Here is a 17,687-nt window from a genome sequence, read left to right as displayed (position 1 = left end):
TTATTTTGTTTTTTATTTTTTTTACTTTTTGGGAACCTGTTTGAAAAGGTTCTCAGATATATGCCTTGAAGTTGTAGTTACGCCATTTGAAAATCCCTGACATTTCGCCTGTAAATAAATAAATAAATAAATAGATAGATAAATGTGACGTGTGAATTACGTCGTCATGAATCGTTTTAAGACGCTTAATTTACCGAGGGCACGTGAATGCACCAGTCTTACGTACAACGGTTGGCACCATCCGAGAAAGTAATGGTGGTAATTTGACCCGCAGGTCACTTCGGTAAAATGACGACTATCAAACGGTAAAAACTGCCAAGATGAACCGAGTTTATTAAAGTTGAGACTCGTCAGTTCGAGCGAGAGGACCAGCGGCGAAGAGGCACCTGGGCGAGAGAACATTCACCGCCCCCCCACCCACCTTGTCTGCATTATGTCAAAACTACCAGGCAACGCAGGTGTGTCAGTGCTGGGGGACAAGTCGCTGGACTTCTATCGGGATCCGGTGCTTTTCTGCCAAGAGAAGATCGAGAAACACGGCAGCAGGGTATTTCAAAGCCGAGTGCTGAACAGACCCACCACCTTTGTATGCTCGGCGCAGGGCATGAAGGAGCTGCTGTGCGGTATGTGTACCTGTGTGCCACTCAAATGCAAACAAACATGAGGTAAAAGCGTTATTACAGCTAAGCTTTATTATAGTTATACACGTGTTCCTCTTTTGGGGTGTACATTCACTTGAAGTTGTCCCTATAGTGACCTTTTGTCATTCCTATGTCTTCTATCTTGACGCTCTCAGGTAAAAAGAGCATTAATAATCATGTTGTAACTATAAGTGCACAATTAGCGTGATCTGTCATGGGAGAGACTCGTGATGGTGCTGCAGGGGGCAATGATATGTTTTGTTAGCAGCCTCACTCAGTCTATACTTATTACATATGTTAATATTACATATTAGCAAATGTAACGTATTGTTTACTATGGCCAAAATATTCCCTAGAAAAGTGTCACAAACTATAACACTATTATAAAGGTTTTATACAATTTGATGTACAAGGGGTGCCAGAAAAGGTTTAGGCCTTAATTGTCACAAAATATTTATTTTAAAGCAAAATTGCAATCAAGTTTTCCTTTTAAAGTATCCCCCCGAAGTCTAAGATACTTTCCTATGCATATGATCCTCTGCTACTCCATTGATAGTCCCTCTTGAGCTTGGGAAAGAGGGGAAAAAAACTCCATACATTGTCATAGTTCATTCCATATGAGCTGGACCTAAAAAATACACGTGTATTAATATTACTTTTTTTTTTTTTATTTGTTTCAGAGAAGTCCAGTGTGTTTCTGAAGGATCCGACTGATGTGATGACCAATATGTACGGTGACACCATTGTTACCACTAATGGTAAAATATCTGCAGCTCGTATCATTTAACAGCTCTCCCAAGATGCCCTGCCTGTCACTTGAAAGTTTAGATGAGTCACCTCACCATTCAATTAATTTCTGACTTTGTTGACACCTGTGTGACTGTTGCTGAACAGCAGTGAATCATCAATTAATGCATATATATTTACATCTCTCAGGTGAGAAGGCTTGTCTTCTCCGTCTCTCTTTCACCAGCTTGTTTACTGGAAGTTTAGAATCGTCAAGTGGTTACATCACCAGGTAGGTGAAGTAGTGGAATTAGACCCAAGCATCAGTTTAGAATGACTGGTTTAACAGTGCATGTGGGAGAATGGCTGATTTGAGGTAAAAGAAAACAAGTTGAAGTGCACTTATTTGCCATCCAAATCAAAGATTGATTTTGAATGACGTAGTTTGTACTTTGCTCTAGTGTCAAAAAGTAAGGACAGCACAAAAATAACAGTTTAAAATGATGAATTCAGTCAGTAAATAGTGAAAATTGCAACATAAGACTTCCTCTTTTAGACTTATTGTGAAAAGTAGGCTTGCACAAAAAGGAACTTTATATGTAAATACTGTATGTGCAAAATGCTACGGAATACAGTTGCACTCAAAAATATGCATTCATCCATGTCAATAATTGTATTTCCAAAGGATGCACATGTACTGTAGTATTCGATGAGACAACAAAACAACAATTCAAACACATCAACACAACTAATTTTATAAGCGGTCACTTTCAATTGAACAATTTTGCAAAATAAATGTAATTTACCTATTTGTGAATGTACATGGGAAAAAGGGATTTGAATATGTTTTTTTTGTTTTTTTTGTTTTCATAATCCCCCACCCCCCTTTTTTCCCCAGGCTATGTGAACACTGTCTCAAGGATCTCATACACAGGTAATGCATAATTTGTAATTTAATACAGAGCCAATGCTGCACAATGATCATGTATGTGAAATTGAAATAAAAGCATAAGAAGGAGGATGAATCCTAAGTAAAGGTTAGTTTGCCTTGCAATCTGGTAATATAACATCATATTGGTGGGCGTTCTAAGCTTTATAGAAAATACAGAAGTTTTGAATTGTGAGATCACAAAAGATGAAACAACACTCTGTATACTTGATATTCCTCACTCACTCATTTTCAAAGTCTTTTGCTGTCTTTACAAACTTTTTGTTTTTATAATTTCATGTTACTGGTGAACAAATTCAAAATTTCATGACTGTCAAAATGCACAATTTTGCGTGTTTGTGTGCAGTGGCGAGCCGCGGTGTGTGTACACTGCATTTAAGCGGCTGGGGACAGAGTTGGTCTTGGGTCTTTTTCTTAACGTACATGCGGACGAGCAGCCGGAACTTTTCGAGAAAATCACACAGCTCTGCACTCAGCACTGGCATGGTAAGAAGTTACAACAATACTACTAGGTTGTTTTTTACAACTAAAAGTTGGATTGATATGGGTGCAAAAAAATCCTTAACATTTTTGCATCAAGCTGGGCGTACATGCAAACTGAGCCTGATTCTTAGTTGGCCTAATCAATTTTAAATCAAGGCAGTAGGATCTTGGTCATGTCACACTTGTTGACAAAATTTTGTTGTCATGGTTTGGGTTGGGCTTTGGTTTGTTTTTTTGTCTTTGCTTTTGTCAGGGTCTAGTTTTGAGCGGGTTTTGTTTGAGTTTATCCTCATGTTTCTTTAAGTTTCAGCCATGATCTGTCTGTGTTTTGTTTTGTTGTCCTTGTGTGCCTCCCTAGTCTTGTCAAGCATTGTCATGTCCACCTGTGTTTGCCTGGCCTTCCTCATTGCTCAACCAATCAGCATCCTCTGCCACTTGTGTCTTGCCCAGCTGTGTCTAATTGTCAATTAGTGTATGTGTATTTAGTTTCTTGTCTCCCCGCTGTCCGCGTCGATTCATTGTTTCCCTCACGTCATGCTGACCGGTTTTTGCCCTGAAGGTTCCCCCATGGTTTGCCTTGATTGTTTTTTGGATGTTATTGTTTTTCTGAGTTAGATCCTTTTTTCCGCTTGTGTGAAGCGGTTGGGATGAGGATCAGCACCTCCAAATCCGAGACCATGGTCCTCAGTCGGAAAAGGTTGGAGTGTCGTCTTCGGGTCGGGGATGAGATCCTGCCCCAAGTGGAGGAGTTCAAGTATCTTGGGGTCTTGTTCACGAGTGAGGGTAGGATGGAGCGGGAGATCGACAGGCGGATCGGTGCAGCGTCTGCAGTGATGCAGACTCTGTATCGGTCCGTCGTGGTAAAGAAAGAGCTGAGCCAAAAGGCAAAGCTCTCGATTTACCGGTCGATCTACGTTCCGACCCTCCCCTATGGTCACGAGCTGTGGGTCGTGACCGAAAGAACGAGATCCCGGATACAAGCGGCCAAAATGAGTTTCCTCCGCAGGGTTTCCGGGCTCTCCCTTAGAGATGGGGTGAGAAGCTCGGTCATCCGGGAGGGACTCGGAGTCGAGCCGCTGCTCCTCCGCGTTGAGAGGAGCCAGCTGAGGTGGCTCGGGCATCTGGTTCGATTGCCTCCGGGACGCCTCCCTGGGGAGGTGTTCCGGGCATGTCCCACCGGTGGGAGGCCCCGGGGGCAACCCAGGACACGCTGGAGAGACTATGTCTCTCGGCTGGCCTGGGAACGCCTTGGGATCCCACCGGAGGAGCTGGTTGAAGTGGCTGGGGAGAGGGAAGTCTGGGTCTCCCTCCTGAAGCTGCTGCCCCCGCGACCCGACCCCGGATAAGCGGAAGAAGATGGATGGATGGATGGATAGATCCTTTTTTACCTCCTCGTTTTGTTTAATTAAATCCCTTTTTGATTGCACCTCTACGTGCTTCATCTGTTTCCTTGCACCTTGGTCCTCTACCCTCCAAACCCTAACATTTGTCATGAATTAGATTTAGATTTACTGTCTGTGCAATTTAATTTAATACATTTCAGTTGAAAGAGAAACAAACTTAAATTTTCCTGGTATGCAAAAAATAAATAAATTCATTAACATTTAAAGAGCTTTATAAATAAAGTTGAGTTGTGTCACTTTTTTGGCGGGTTATATACGGTATTGCTAAATTCATCTTCTTCTTTCAGCTCGATGACAAAAAGAAAAAAAACTTTCTACAATTACTTATGCAGGTCTCATCTCTGCGCCGGTCAATGTAAAGGTCCCTTTGTGGTCATCGGGTTTTTCCGTGGCCTTGGAGGCCAGAGACCAGCTGATGGAAATCATCAAAGACAAACTGGAGAATGAGGCAGAGGGGTATGTAGAATGCATCAAAAACAAGACAATTTTGCCTGAACATTGCCAGCCGTCAGTTGCTCCCACTTCTCCGTCTCCAGTTTTGTGGGCTGCTTGAGGTCTCTGCCGCTGCCCGACTCAGCCTGTGCTTCCCAGCATTTGCTGCTGTTCATCTCAGCCCTCATCCCAAAAGCTCTGGCATCACTGCTCACCTCGTTCACTGTGGCTTTAAGTGGGAATGAAAAGGTACAATGACAAAAGAAAAAAATGGGGGTGAGAGGATGGCGATAAAACTCTGCTCAGGGCTCACAATTTGTGTTTGTTATATAGGTTTCTTTAGTGAGTAAACTACAATATTAAACATCCTATTATGAACCCTGTTTGTCAAAATTTCATTCCATCTGATCAGTGTAGTACCAGGCTGGAGTGACACCCTGCAGTGTGTTAAGTGAACAGGTGAATGAATGCGGATGTTGGCCAATGTTTTTCATTGTTAAATGCATCATTCTTGAATTCATTGCACACTTTTGTAGTGTACAATGTCAAGCTATTAATCTTCGGCATCTTTTACCTGCGAAAATACAAGCCATAGCCAGCTGTTTTCTGTATAACACTATGCTATGAACATCTTTTTTTTTTCTTTTTTTTTTTTTAATGAAAGACCTTCACTTGTTCAGGCAGAAACTCGTCAACGAGCGTTGATGGATGCTGATTATCTGCAAGGAGTCCTGCTGGAAGTTCAGAGGCTCTGGCCTCCTTTCATTGGTGGACGCAGGATAGCCGAAAGTGTAAGAATCAGCCACATAATGACTTTCATGGTGTGAAGATTAGGAAAAGGGAAAATAGGAGTGCCTCCTGTTATTAGTGGGGAATTGGTTGGACTGGATTTAAACTGTGTCAAAGTCAACAGTGCAAATATTTGCATGATAAGGCTGGCTTGGAAATTCAACAAGTTGTTGATAAATATGTCAGACAGATGTAATTTGTCAGTGTTAGTGTGTAGATGTGTAAAACAGAAGCTCTTAATTTTCATATATATATATATATATATATATATATATGTCCCAAAGTTTTTAATTCTTTGTCCTCCTCAGCTGTGCACTTTTTTGTATTTATGTATAGTGTACTGTTTTCCTCTAGGTGGCGACCTACTGCAGTAAATGCATTAAATGGTCTGTTCTTTACAAATGCTGGAGGTCAAGGAAAGGATAAGGAAGACTCATAGTAGTTTAACATTTTTTTTTTTTTAAAGAAATGTAACAACAAAAATGAGAACACATATTTGTAATTTCTTTTTATTTACAGTAAATTTTAAATTAGTATTATTTAGCACTTGTTAGTTCAAATCCAACTTTATTTATATAGCACATTTAAAGACCAAATGCTTTCGGCAGACACTGGATATATCAATAGGTATACAAAATACCACCTCTCCATTCCCATATACAATTCAGTGAATCACCTTAACTCATTCACTCCCAGCCATTTTCACTGAAGCAACCTCTTTCGGTAGAATATAGTTTCATAGTTATTCAAAATTCCTGTTGAAAACACTGGCAAAAAGAGCTTGTTGCAATATGACCCTGGCTGATCTCTTATACTCTGCTGCCACTTAATGGCCGTTTCTTGCAATAACTGCCATTGCATTTAAGCGCCCTCGTCAGGTCAGAACCTGCATCAAAGCCTTGTGTACGCTCTATATACATACATACGGTATCAATATCAATACGATTTTGGTGATTGAAGCACAAAGTATTTCAAAAACATATTTAGACGTTTCTGGGTTTGAATGAGTTAAGGTCCATCTTTTGACCAACCTGCAATTTGTTCCGATTTGGGACCAATTTGTAATGCAAACAGGAATAACCCATTTTTGGTGGTCATTCGCTTACATACCTACTGCGAATGACATTGGCATTACAAAAACATCCATCATAATCCAGTCTTTGAAGAACTTCCATCTTAATCAGTCACCCAGGCCAGCATCATCTCTTGTACATGCACCAGCTCTATTTTGATTTTGGCAACCTCATCAAGCGGCTTTACGTAACAGTCCAATCCGAGGCATTGATCCGTCCGTGTGATTGATCGGGTATGCTTCCCCGGATGGAAGTCAGAGGGGTTGCTGGTGGGGCTGATGTGCGCTAGTGATGCTGTGAAGCCGAGTGGAAAGTCATTTGTCACTTCTGGGAAATGCTTCAGTACACTTTGATTGCCGGCGACCTCCATGGAACACAGACTCGTGACGTAAGGGATTCGGGATCATTTTGGAGCGGAGAAACACTTGAACAAGTTTATACTACTTGTTATAAAGCTTGAGGAAATCTTAACAAACCAATCTAACTGAACTAAAAACTAAAACAGACATAATTTGTGATGAATAGGGCCTACAGTTGAGTTCCCCTTTCTATTTTAAAGTGCAACCACATCCTTTGTATTTAGAAACATTCAAAACACTTCACATCTTTGCATACTGTAATTTGCTGTATAAAAACAATTATTTATCATCACAGCAGGGTTATTATAATTTTGGAATTTTCATTACAGTTAGTTTTTATTTTGTTTTGAGTTTTGTTTTTTAAATGTAGTTAGTTTTAATTAGTTTTCAGGGTGGCGGTGTTATTTTTTTATTAGTTTTAATTATTTAAATAATCCTTAGTTTTAGTATTAGTTTTTGTTTTAAAAAAATATGTACAGTATTACTTGTGTGCAAGATTAAATAAATATTATGATAAAATGAAAAAAGTTAACGCACTTCTTGCGAGCCAAAAGTCAAATGCAAAATTGTCCGCAAGAAGCTACGTCATCTGAAGGTGCTTTTCTATTGGCTGCTGCAAGATGACGTCACGTCACGTGCAACACACGTTCAAACGTCCTTATTCCTTTTGATATTGAAATAAACATACTTAAATCACATTTAAGGCTCATGTATTAAATTAATTACCAACGACAAAAACGCAGGACATTTTCACAATAATTACAGTTAGTTTTAATTCGTTTTGTAAATGTAAAATGTAGTTTCAGTTAGTTTTACTTTTTTTTTTTAATAGCATTTTCGTTTAATTTTATTTTGTTAACGAAAATGTTTTGTGAATTTTAGTTTAGTTATTTTGTTAGTTTTAGTTAACGAAGATAACCTTGTACCACTATGCTTGAGGATGCATAGAAACGCATAAGGAGTGAAATGATGAGCTTGTGTCATGTGTGGGCGCAGATGGCTAAATGACAATTAGTATGCACTGTCACGTGGAAAAAGTAGAAGCACCGTCAGCTGGAACTAAAATATGCGTGTTTTTACAAACTTGAAAGTGTGTGTATGTGTAGAGAGAAAGTGAATGAACTCCACAAGGGCGGTCATGTCACAGCGAGAACAAGGAGAAAGAAAGAGATTTTTTAGCAGATTTTCCACTCCAGTAGAGAGAGGCTGGGGTAGAAATGAGAAAGGGGGCTATAAGAAAAAAGAACAGTGATTATGTTGGGTGGCAGTCCATTAGTGAAGCCACTAATGGATGCAGTGAAAAGGTGAATTTGGTGAGTGGGCTTTTTGCCCCAAGGTGACTTTTTTCCACTTAGAGCTCAGTGAGAAAAGGCCTCAGGAAAGTTTTTTGAAAAATGGGTATTCAATCATGTTCAAAAGTCTCCCATCTTTGTCATATTTTGACCTGTGTCATTTTGTATTGTCACTAATGTTATGTGTGATTGTGTATTTGTGTGTGCAGGACACTACACTTGCAGGTTTTCATGTCCCAAAGGGATATGGTGCCATCTATATCAGTCATGCTGTCCACAGGGACCCGCAGGTGTTTGAGCAGCCTGACAGCTTTCTGCCAGAGAGATGGAGCGGGAGGTTAGTAACACAGTCTGTGGTCTGAATAAATGACATAAAAGGGGGAGTCAAACCTAAAAATACGTTAGTTCTTGACAATAATATGTCCTCTGTGCCCACACTTGTTTAAACAGCATTCTGATTAATATTGCGTTTGTGGAATATGAATGAAGCAGCAAAAGCCAACTATTTTTTTATCCATCTCTTGGGGGGGGGGCATTTTGCCACTTGCTGTCAGGTGAAAATGGCATCACTGATGTAACAAGTAAAACCAATCACGGGTCAGCTTGCGAATACCACATGACTACACTGAGAAAACAGGTGAGCCGTGATTGGTCAGTACCTGACCATGAGCAAATGTGATGTCATTTTAATGCTAAAACATCAGTATGATGCTTTACAGTTCTATACCACTGTACAAATCAATAATTGTTAAATTTATACTTCCATGAACTCGTCTTTGTGGTAGTTCAATGTTGAACGTTTTAAACTGCAAACATTTTTTTTTAAATCCATTCATATTACTTTGTTTCCATGGGAACCAATGAAGACAAATTAGCATCACCTGAATGCACAAATCTGACCCAGTCGTCATCTGTGCAGCCAGAAAGACTTCAAATTAGTTTGCCGCACAAGAACCCACTCGCATGCTGAACAAAGAAACAGCGGCATCCATCACAACCTGATCTGGTTCGTTTCCCTCCTTCACACCCCCAGTCTGCAGTGCCGCCATTCATTCATTGCCACCATTCACCTGTTTATTTTCATTCATACTCCTTCATTCAACCGCAGCAAAGAGGCAAAAGCTATGAATGTGTCTATGTCGGAGCCTGCTGCCATGGTAGCGGGTCACCTGATGCTGTGTCTACCAATAGGAGTGACCCAGTGTGTGCGTGTTTGCACGTGTGTGGGGTGTGTGAATGCGTGCTCACGGGGAGGGGGAGAAGCTGTTTTCTCATTTTCTCTCCTATAATGCCTGGTGGAATGGGATGGGATACAGAAAAATGAGTCAGAGCAGATCCTATCTCATTTTTTTTCCCTTTTGTGAGCACAGCTCAGAATGAAAATAAGGGTAATTCCTGTAAAATGTCCGGAATCAATTTGGGATTCCCCTTATCAGTTAATAATAGTAAACCATCGTTTAATAGTTCCATCCTAAAGTGAATATTCAAGGTGTAATCCGTTTGCGTTGACAAATCATCATGATCCATTGTGAGCTATTAAGGTAAACACAATGTCATATTTGGAATGTATAGATTTTTGAGTAATAGCTTTTTCCGCAGGAAGAGAGAAAAAAAAAAGAATGCAGCTGCCATGGTAACTCTGGCCAGCTCATGCCTGCTTTTGCCAATGGGGGAATTCCCCGGCTCTTCTGTGTGTGCAGATGTGTATTCTATTTGAAAATGTGTTCTTTGACATCATTTTTTCCAACATCTGAGACACCTGTGATGATGGGTGATGGTTGTGAGTGCTAAAAGATTCATGTCAGGCGATATTATGCATCACATCATACACTTCCAAGGCCACCAAAAGCAAGGTTGAATCAAAGTATGACTCATTTGGACCAACTGGACACTTCAAGGCACTTGCAGTGAGCTCATTTTGCCACTGCAAGAATGAATAGTGCTTAATTTCGATTGACACTGAGAGATATTCTAATTCACTCAAAACCGCATGACTGATGTATTTATCTTTCTATTGTTCTTCCGGCCTAGTTCGCACTCGTCCACCCACTGAGCGTGTCCATCTGTCAGTCGTCCTGGGGGACGGTGTTTGCCTGTCTGCCCTGATAGTTGCCAGGCTCCTTTTCTTGCCACCTGCCTGCTTGTTTGAATGACTGCAGTCCTCTTGCATAACAAGCCCACCTAGAACTCCAGTATAACCCAATCAGCATTTTTGTGTGTTTAGTAAGATGGATGCGCATATTGTGTGTCCTTCTACGGTATAATCAGCTTGTGTATGTGTGCTTTTCCAGTCTGAAGCAAATAGTAGAGTCGCTGCATTATCGTCCTATCGGGCGGACGCCCACACAGACTGTGGACGTAGATACACGAGTTGGAAATGCTGCCGTACGCAGATAAGAAATCAAGCTACCGCAGCTTGTAATCTTCTGTAGATCTTTGAAGAGGAAGTTTCCGCTGCATGAGTAGTGATATGTCTCCTATTAATTTAAAGAGGATATTAAAATGAGCACCTCATATCCTCCTGACTACCAGCAATTCAAATTTGTCCTCTGTAGTGGACCTTTTTAAAACTAAGTGTACTGTATAACACTTTTTATTGAACAAATTTAGGCTTTAAATGTTGTTAGCATGTTTTCTACAAGACTCTTAAGAACACATTTGAGCCTACCATTTAAGTTTAAAAAAAATGTCCTCTGTAGTGGACACATCAGATCTTAAAAATAAAAACTTTTTTTTCAAAAATTCTTTTGCACTATTCCAGTTACTTCGCAAAGACTGGGGAATATCAAAATAAACATGATTTGGACAATATTTTTTGTCCTGGTAGTCAGGAGGATAAACAGTGGATATAAAAGTCTACACACCCCTGTTCAAATGCAAGGACCAAGAAAAATAATTGCAGAACTTTTTTCAACAATAACGTGATCTATAACCTGTACAACATTTTTTGGAGAGGGGAAGAAAAAGTATGCAATTTGAATTATGGCAAAACTAAATAAATAAATACATAAATACATAAAAATCAGCTTTGGCTGCATGAGATTATAAATAACTTTTTGTCCATAATTCCAATCAGTATACTTGTGACAAACATGGCACTGGTCACCAAAAGAACAGCATTATGAACCATTGTGGTGGCAACATCATGTTTTGTGATTCTTCAGCTGGAATCACAACTTTTAGCAAGGTGGAGCCAATCGTGTACATTTCAAAATGGTGCTCAATTTCCACCAAAGTTATCCAATAAAGCCTTTACGGAAAAGTCAAGGATTAGATTAGAATCTACGTCTCTCAATCACTTCCGCCATTTTCAGCGTGTTTGATCGCTGATGTTGAATTTCTTGAAAATATTTCCTCTCTGGGCTTCCAGAATTGTCTGCTGCATCCTGCTTCTTCATGATTAGCCTTCTGGTGAATTAAACTATTATTGGTTGCTGCAAATAACACTTAGACTGTCTTTCACACACACTAATGCTTCCTGTTTTCCTTTAATCAGAGCTCAGGTTTCAGGATGCATTAGGAGTGATCGGGCTGGGGTTTGTGGACTGTATCAACACGATGTTTCTAAACCGGCAGTTCACATCTGTTTATTTCAAATGTATCTTATTCTTTACATTAGCTACAGTATAAAGTTCTATTTCTGATGTGTCCTGTAGGTCAATATACTGCATTGTATTTAGGGTGAAAATAAACTGCAACCAATTACTTTTATAAACTAGCATTGTAGCCTACCATTTGCAATTTAAAATTGCAAGTGATAAATCAAACACTTTGTAGCTAACAATCACACAGCATTAAGTGATCATTGTTTACCCATTGCAATAAACCCAATTTTAGTCATGTTTAGAAAACAATTGAATTCCTTGTCCTTTAACCCTCTCTGCACATATTTAGCATTTTTTCTGCAATCATTTAACTATGTTTTTTTTTTTTTCATAGGAATGCAGACCACAAGCACTTTCTTTGTTCCTTTGGCAGTGGATCTCGAAACTGCATTGGTATGAAACTTACGGACGTCTTCCTTAAGGTGCGCAAGAACCAAAAATACACCAGCGCCATTTCTGAATTGGAAAATGTAAACAGAGTTTTTAGAGCATTGAAAAGAGCTAAAAAAAAATAAAAAAAAATTCCATGTTCAATTCCTAGACTTGCGCTGTGTTGCGTGTGCCATCAATATCAGACGGCAATTTCCTGCTGAAATCACCAACCGCTCCGAAAGGCAACATTCACCCTAACCGGGGGTTTGAATAGTACTGTTAATTTATTTATTTGGTATCTGCTCTTCTCATTATTGTAATTGTAGTTAAACAGGTTTAATATTTACTCTTTATTTAATATTTTAATTACACTGGGGGAATTTTAAATTCAGCCTAATTGTTGGGATGTGTGCGCCTCGTTTGTTTTCCACTAACACAGCACATGTTCCTCGCTATTCGGTCATGGCAATAAAACAGACAGAATCCCTTCCAAGCACACGCACGCACACACGAGAGGGCGTGACCAGTGTGAAAAGTAGACCGCAGGGATCTAGGTCATAGATGTGACTCATCGCCTTCCCCCATCCTCCTCCCTTGTCCTCATCTTCCATCCTCCATTCCATCACTTCTTTCACCCCCTTCGTCTTCCCCTGGCGTGTTCATCCCGCCCCTCCCCCTCGGGTTAATCTTCATTCAGAAATCAGAGGGCGGTGGGCCAACCGTCGCGTGGTTGGTATTAGCCAATAGGGATGAGTGGCTTTGATATCAGCAAGCTTTGATACTCGTCGTGCAAAGAATAAAATAAAGGGGGTTGTTGTGACGTGGAGCATAGAGCAACATTGTCGGTAACAGCATGGAATATTATTCTTCGACAAGTAGAAAAGATGTAAACAAATGTAACGTGTTGTGTTTTTGTTCAGGAAGCATGCACCTACCTCTTAAAGCACTACGACTGGTGTCTGGACCCGGCATCACAAAACCTGGACTACAAATGGCTGCCTGTGTCTCGGCCCGTCAACCCCCCAACTGTTTCCTTCACTCGTACGGAGTTGGCAAGGACTGATGGGAACGACACCACGTCGAGATGAAAATATAAAAGGGTAAAACTGGGTAGTAAAAACAAAAATGCAAAATAGGGAATGGAAGCATAGAGAATCCCTGCTACACATTCAGCATCGTGTGAACGATAATTTCTCTGAATGCATTGATAAGGTTACAAAAATAAAGTTGCATTCCTCCTGGAGTGTATTGTGAAAACAGACACGCACATGCGCACACACGTTGAGGTAAACCCTCAGATTCCGTCACTGACTGCAAAAGTGTCGACCCCCCCATGTCTCCCCCCCTTTTTGCCACGTTTCACCACCTAGCAACCAGCACTGCTTAGCAACAGTTCGTCATACTGACATTGACTTGCTTCCTTTTAGCATCCTCACACACGTACACACACGCTAACCTGGTTATTTGCAAGAACTGATTATTTGCAGCTCATGAATCATCATCCAAGCGGAGATCAGCTCTCATTAGATATCTCAATGACAATTAGCAAAGAATTACTTTGGAGCTAATAAGCAAGAATTAATGTTCATAGGCCAATGTTTGTTGGTCAAGTTGACTTTCACCAAAGAAGTCTGTTACTGTAAAATGTCACAACAACAATTACTTTGGTATTGAAAGTTTTTTTTGTGTGTCTTAGCGGGTCATTTAAATATCACTCAATTGCTGAAATTGCATTTTTTTTGTGTGTGTTTATTTGGGATAGTAAAATATACTGCATTTCTCTTCTATATGGGCTACATATTAGCTTTAAAAAAAATAACATCAGTAGTACAATATACAAAATTAGTGGTACAATATTTAAATGAATTAAGATTTATTTTAAAAATCACAATGACTGAAAGAAAAAAAAAAGGCTTTCTGTATGGGCTACATATTAGCTTTCTGCACAATATTTAAATCAATTAAAAAATTTTTTTTTTTAAATCACAATGACTGAAAAAAAAAAAAATAGCTGCAATATTAAATACTTCACATGCTCAATAATGTATTTTCTAGCTGTACTTTTATACCAAATGAGGTCAGTTTAGAAACGTTAGATTGATATATGCCCGGCAAATACAACCTACTGTGCTTGGCCTGAAAACATGGATGCACTGAATCATAATACCGCAGAAAGAACACTTCACATATGCGCGCGCACAGACACAAACGCACGTGCTTGTCGATGTACATCACACTGCATCTGGTATTGTGTGGTTCTTGTTAAGAGCAGGATGACTCACTGCCCTTCATCCACCAGCCACATCTCCCAACAACAATTGACGACAACAGCCACTCTTCCTTTCCATGATGTTTTTATTCCTTTGGTTTTCTTTTACCTTGCTGAATCGATTTCAAAGAAGGATGTGCACAATGACAGACAAAATGTTCAAGATGCTGCACCGTCATCATGGATGTTGGAAATGGAACGTGACTGCATTCCCTCATGATGTTTTGAGTTAAATCTTGACTTGTGTGAATCATGAACAAGACAATATTTGCAATGTGTTTGAAAAATGCTTAAATTTTAGGATGATGTGGACATTGTAACTGTTTATTTCATAATAAAACAGTCATCTTGAGTTGTGTGAGTCATTAGCTGGAAAAATCAACACGAGATGTGCAGGAATATGGACAAAACCCATCATTTCCATTTATTTGTATTTTTTTTTATACTATTTTGAAACATGTTTGCTTTTATAGCACATATACTACATTTTTAGGAAGATGAATTAGGAAAGTATATATAATTAGTCTACATACTAAAATACCATTCATCGCACCTTTAATATGATGCAATATTTAACTTGATATAGCCAGAAAACAACGCCAACTTTCAATTTGAAACATCGTCACCCTTTGAATGTGTATATATATTTTTTATTTATTTATTTTTGACAGTATATGTATTTTTAATTCAAATGATTAATATCAGAATCAATTTGAATAGTACTAACATAAAAACAAAAGAAATTCAGACATGAATAAACAAAGGTTCGAAAGGTCTTGGGCTGCATATTTGAGCCAGAATTCTCAAGGCATGTGATAGACATCAGCAATGCATTCATGTGCAAATATGTGGAAATCCTTATTTATATGTGACTCTCCTTTGTGCCCAGCATACAATACAGTCAATGCAACTGTGCAAAGAATGTGGCAAGCAGAAGTGGTTTAAGTCATATTTAGCTTGCACTGGCATAAATTACAGCAACACAGTGCTACTCATTGAAAAGCAAGTAGCAGCTCAAGTGTCCAATTGTGTGCATACAATTGTTGACTGACATTCATACATTAAATTAAATATAGGCTACTGTGTTTCAAATTACATAACGTTATCCAAAATTTCTAGCATTAATTATCACAAAATTGAGAGTTTTGTACAACGGGATAGAAGACAGGGATTCATTTAAGGTCTTATTTTTGAAAGAGCCAATTGGGGACATCCAGCTGGCAACATGCGCCTCACACACACACAGAGATATAAACGTGTGTTGTCCAGGAACAAGAGGCTCAAATTGGCAAGTCAACAGGAGGTAGGACAGTGGCTCCAGATGGCACAACAAAGCCTGGCGTCCATTTTAATGAGACAACCTAATTATCACATGCGGGCTTCCACTCAGTCCCACCTTAAACACAACAGGAAGTTAGCTAAGCACAAAGCTAATACAGTCTGTACCTGCGAACACGTAACAAGTGTGCAGTAAGTGCTTCACATTACACATTTTGTTGTTGTTTAAGTATCGAGACGGATTTGCAATGGTTAGCGCAGTCAATTGCTTAGAAAGGGTCCAGGTTATAAGCTAAGCTATCTCAGTTTTGTAACCTTATTGCAGGTAATTTTCACGTCATATTTATTAATTATTATTATTACCAAATATTTTTACATTTCTTTTGACTTACTTAAAATCTGAAAAAATGTGAAGGTTAAAATTACCAGACGTTTTTTTTTTTTAATTTATTTATTTATTTATTTTACAAGAGGCTCAAATACATATCCACACATTGACGTTTATGCGGTTATCCAAAGCAGGTCGCCGTCTTGTGGCATTTTAGTGCCAAGAAACTATGTTGAAGTGAGTTGGGTAGCTTTATTAGAAAGTGGTGTTTTTGTTGCTATCGTGTAGCCTCCTGCCACCAAGGCACTGTGTTAACATTGAGTTGATGAGTTTCAGTTGACAAAAAACGTGCTTTGCTGCAGTCGTGCAGGCATTTATGAACATTTTTACAAGGGCATCAATTACAGAGTTTTGCTCTGCGTGGCAGGGCATAATGGTTATATCTGATACACTACAATATTAACGTACTAAGCCAATTTAGTTTTTTTATTATTTTTATTTTTTTAAGAGTAATGAGCCATCACTTATTTTTCCTTTGTGTTAAGGCATCAAATCTAACATGAAAAACATTTACATTACATAGCATACTATTGAGAAAGTCTAAAACTCAAAAGTAAATTTGTTATCCGCACTATCAATCTTATTCGATGCCTCAAACCGTTCATATAGAAATGGAAACCATAAAACAGTCTCTTTAATCCGCCTGGAAACACACACACACACACAAGCACAGACTCTCAGTGCTTACTTACGAGCAAGTGTGTTTGTGTGTCCTCAGACAGGGAGGAAGGAAACATCATTAGTCACTGAGGTGCCATCAAGTCATGTTTAATTGTCTCATTTATCTTCCTTTGCTGCACAACCGCACTCTCCTGCAACTGCTGTACTGGGTCCACTGCGCTTAGATCGTGACATTCATTTGACTGTCAAACTGGCTTCTCACCTTCATTATTGACAAGGTAAAAATAGATTTGATCATGTGAAGATGGTATCTCCAAGCATTGATAGTGCACTTTTTTTTTTTTTTTTCTTTTTCTTACCTGTGTCTCCACTGCTTTCTTCCTGGCCACAAAGTGTAATGGGCAGGTGACTTTTTTTTTTAAACTATGACTCATGTATAGGGAGGTGGAGCAGATACAGTAAAAAGAAAACTGGCAGTGAGTGAGTAGCCAAAGCCATCTGATGTAATGCAAAGTTGAGGATAGGCCTTTAAAACTAATGATGCTTTTAAAACATTAAAAAGTAATACAACTGGATTAACTGATATCATCAAAGCCATGATAAGTACAAGCCAACATTTACAAGTCAATTCACCACACTTTGCACATTCACAAAAATTCCAACAAAGCTGCAAAATTAGTGTTTTGGGTTGTGTCTTATATATATATATATATATATATATATATATATATATATATATATATATATATATATATATATATATATATATATATATATATATATATATCCATCCATCCATCCATTTTCTTGACCGCTTATTCCTCACAAGGGTCGCGGGGTCTGCTGGCGCCTATCTCAGCTGGCTCTGGGCAGTAGGCGGGGGACACCCTGGACTGGTTGCCAACCAACCGCAGGGCACACAGAGACGAACAACCATCCACACTCACACGCACACCTAGGGACAATTCGGAGCGCCCAATTAACCTGCCATGCATGTCTTTGGAATG

At 39.2% G+C, this 17,687-nt stretch overlaps 1 protein-coding gene across 3 annotated transcripts; it reads left to right on the top strand.

The window, feature by feature from the left end:
* The first annotated feature begins 232 nt into the window (after positions 1-232).
* Positions 233-14,745, top strand: LOC144002742 (putative cytochrome P450 120). Of its 3 annotated transcripts, XM_077498218.1 has the most exons (12): positions 233-623; positions 1,322-1,399; positions 1,578-1,659; positions 2,266-2,301; positions 2,663-2,802; positions 4,535-4,658; positions 4,739-4,883; positions 5,315-5,425; positions 8,357-8,484; positions 9,067-9,153; positions 12,087-12,174; positions 13,045-14,745. In XM_077498218.1, the coding sequence occupies exons 1-12, from the start codon at positions 434-436 to the stop codon at positions 13,210-13,212; spliced, it is 1,377 nt and encodes a 458-aa protein (XP_077354344.1). In that variant the 5' UTR covers positions 233-433; the 3' UTR covers positions 13,213-14,745. The 3 variants fall into 3 exon arrangements, with proteins under 3 accessions (XP_077354344.1, XP_077354345.1, XP_077354346.1); XM_077498219.1 differs by lacking the exon at positions 9,067-9,153; XM_077498220.1 differs by lacking the exons at positions 12,087-12,174; positions 13,045-14,745 and having other exon boundaries at positions 9,014-9,154.
* The last annotated feature ends 2,942 nt before the right edge of the window (positions 14,746-17,687 follow it).

This window comes from Festucalex cinctus, chromosome 15 (genome assembly GCF_051991245.1).
Source record: "Festucalex cinctus isolate MCC-2025b chromosome 15, RoL_Fcin_1.0, whole genome shotgun sequence".
NCBI lineage: Eukaryota > Metazoa > Chordata > Actinopteri > Syngnathiformes > Syngnathidae > Festucalex > Festucalex cinctus.
The sequence above is the reverse complement of the archived record's forward strand: the minus strand, read 5'-3'. Positions and strand labels throughout refer to the sequence as shown.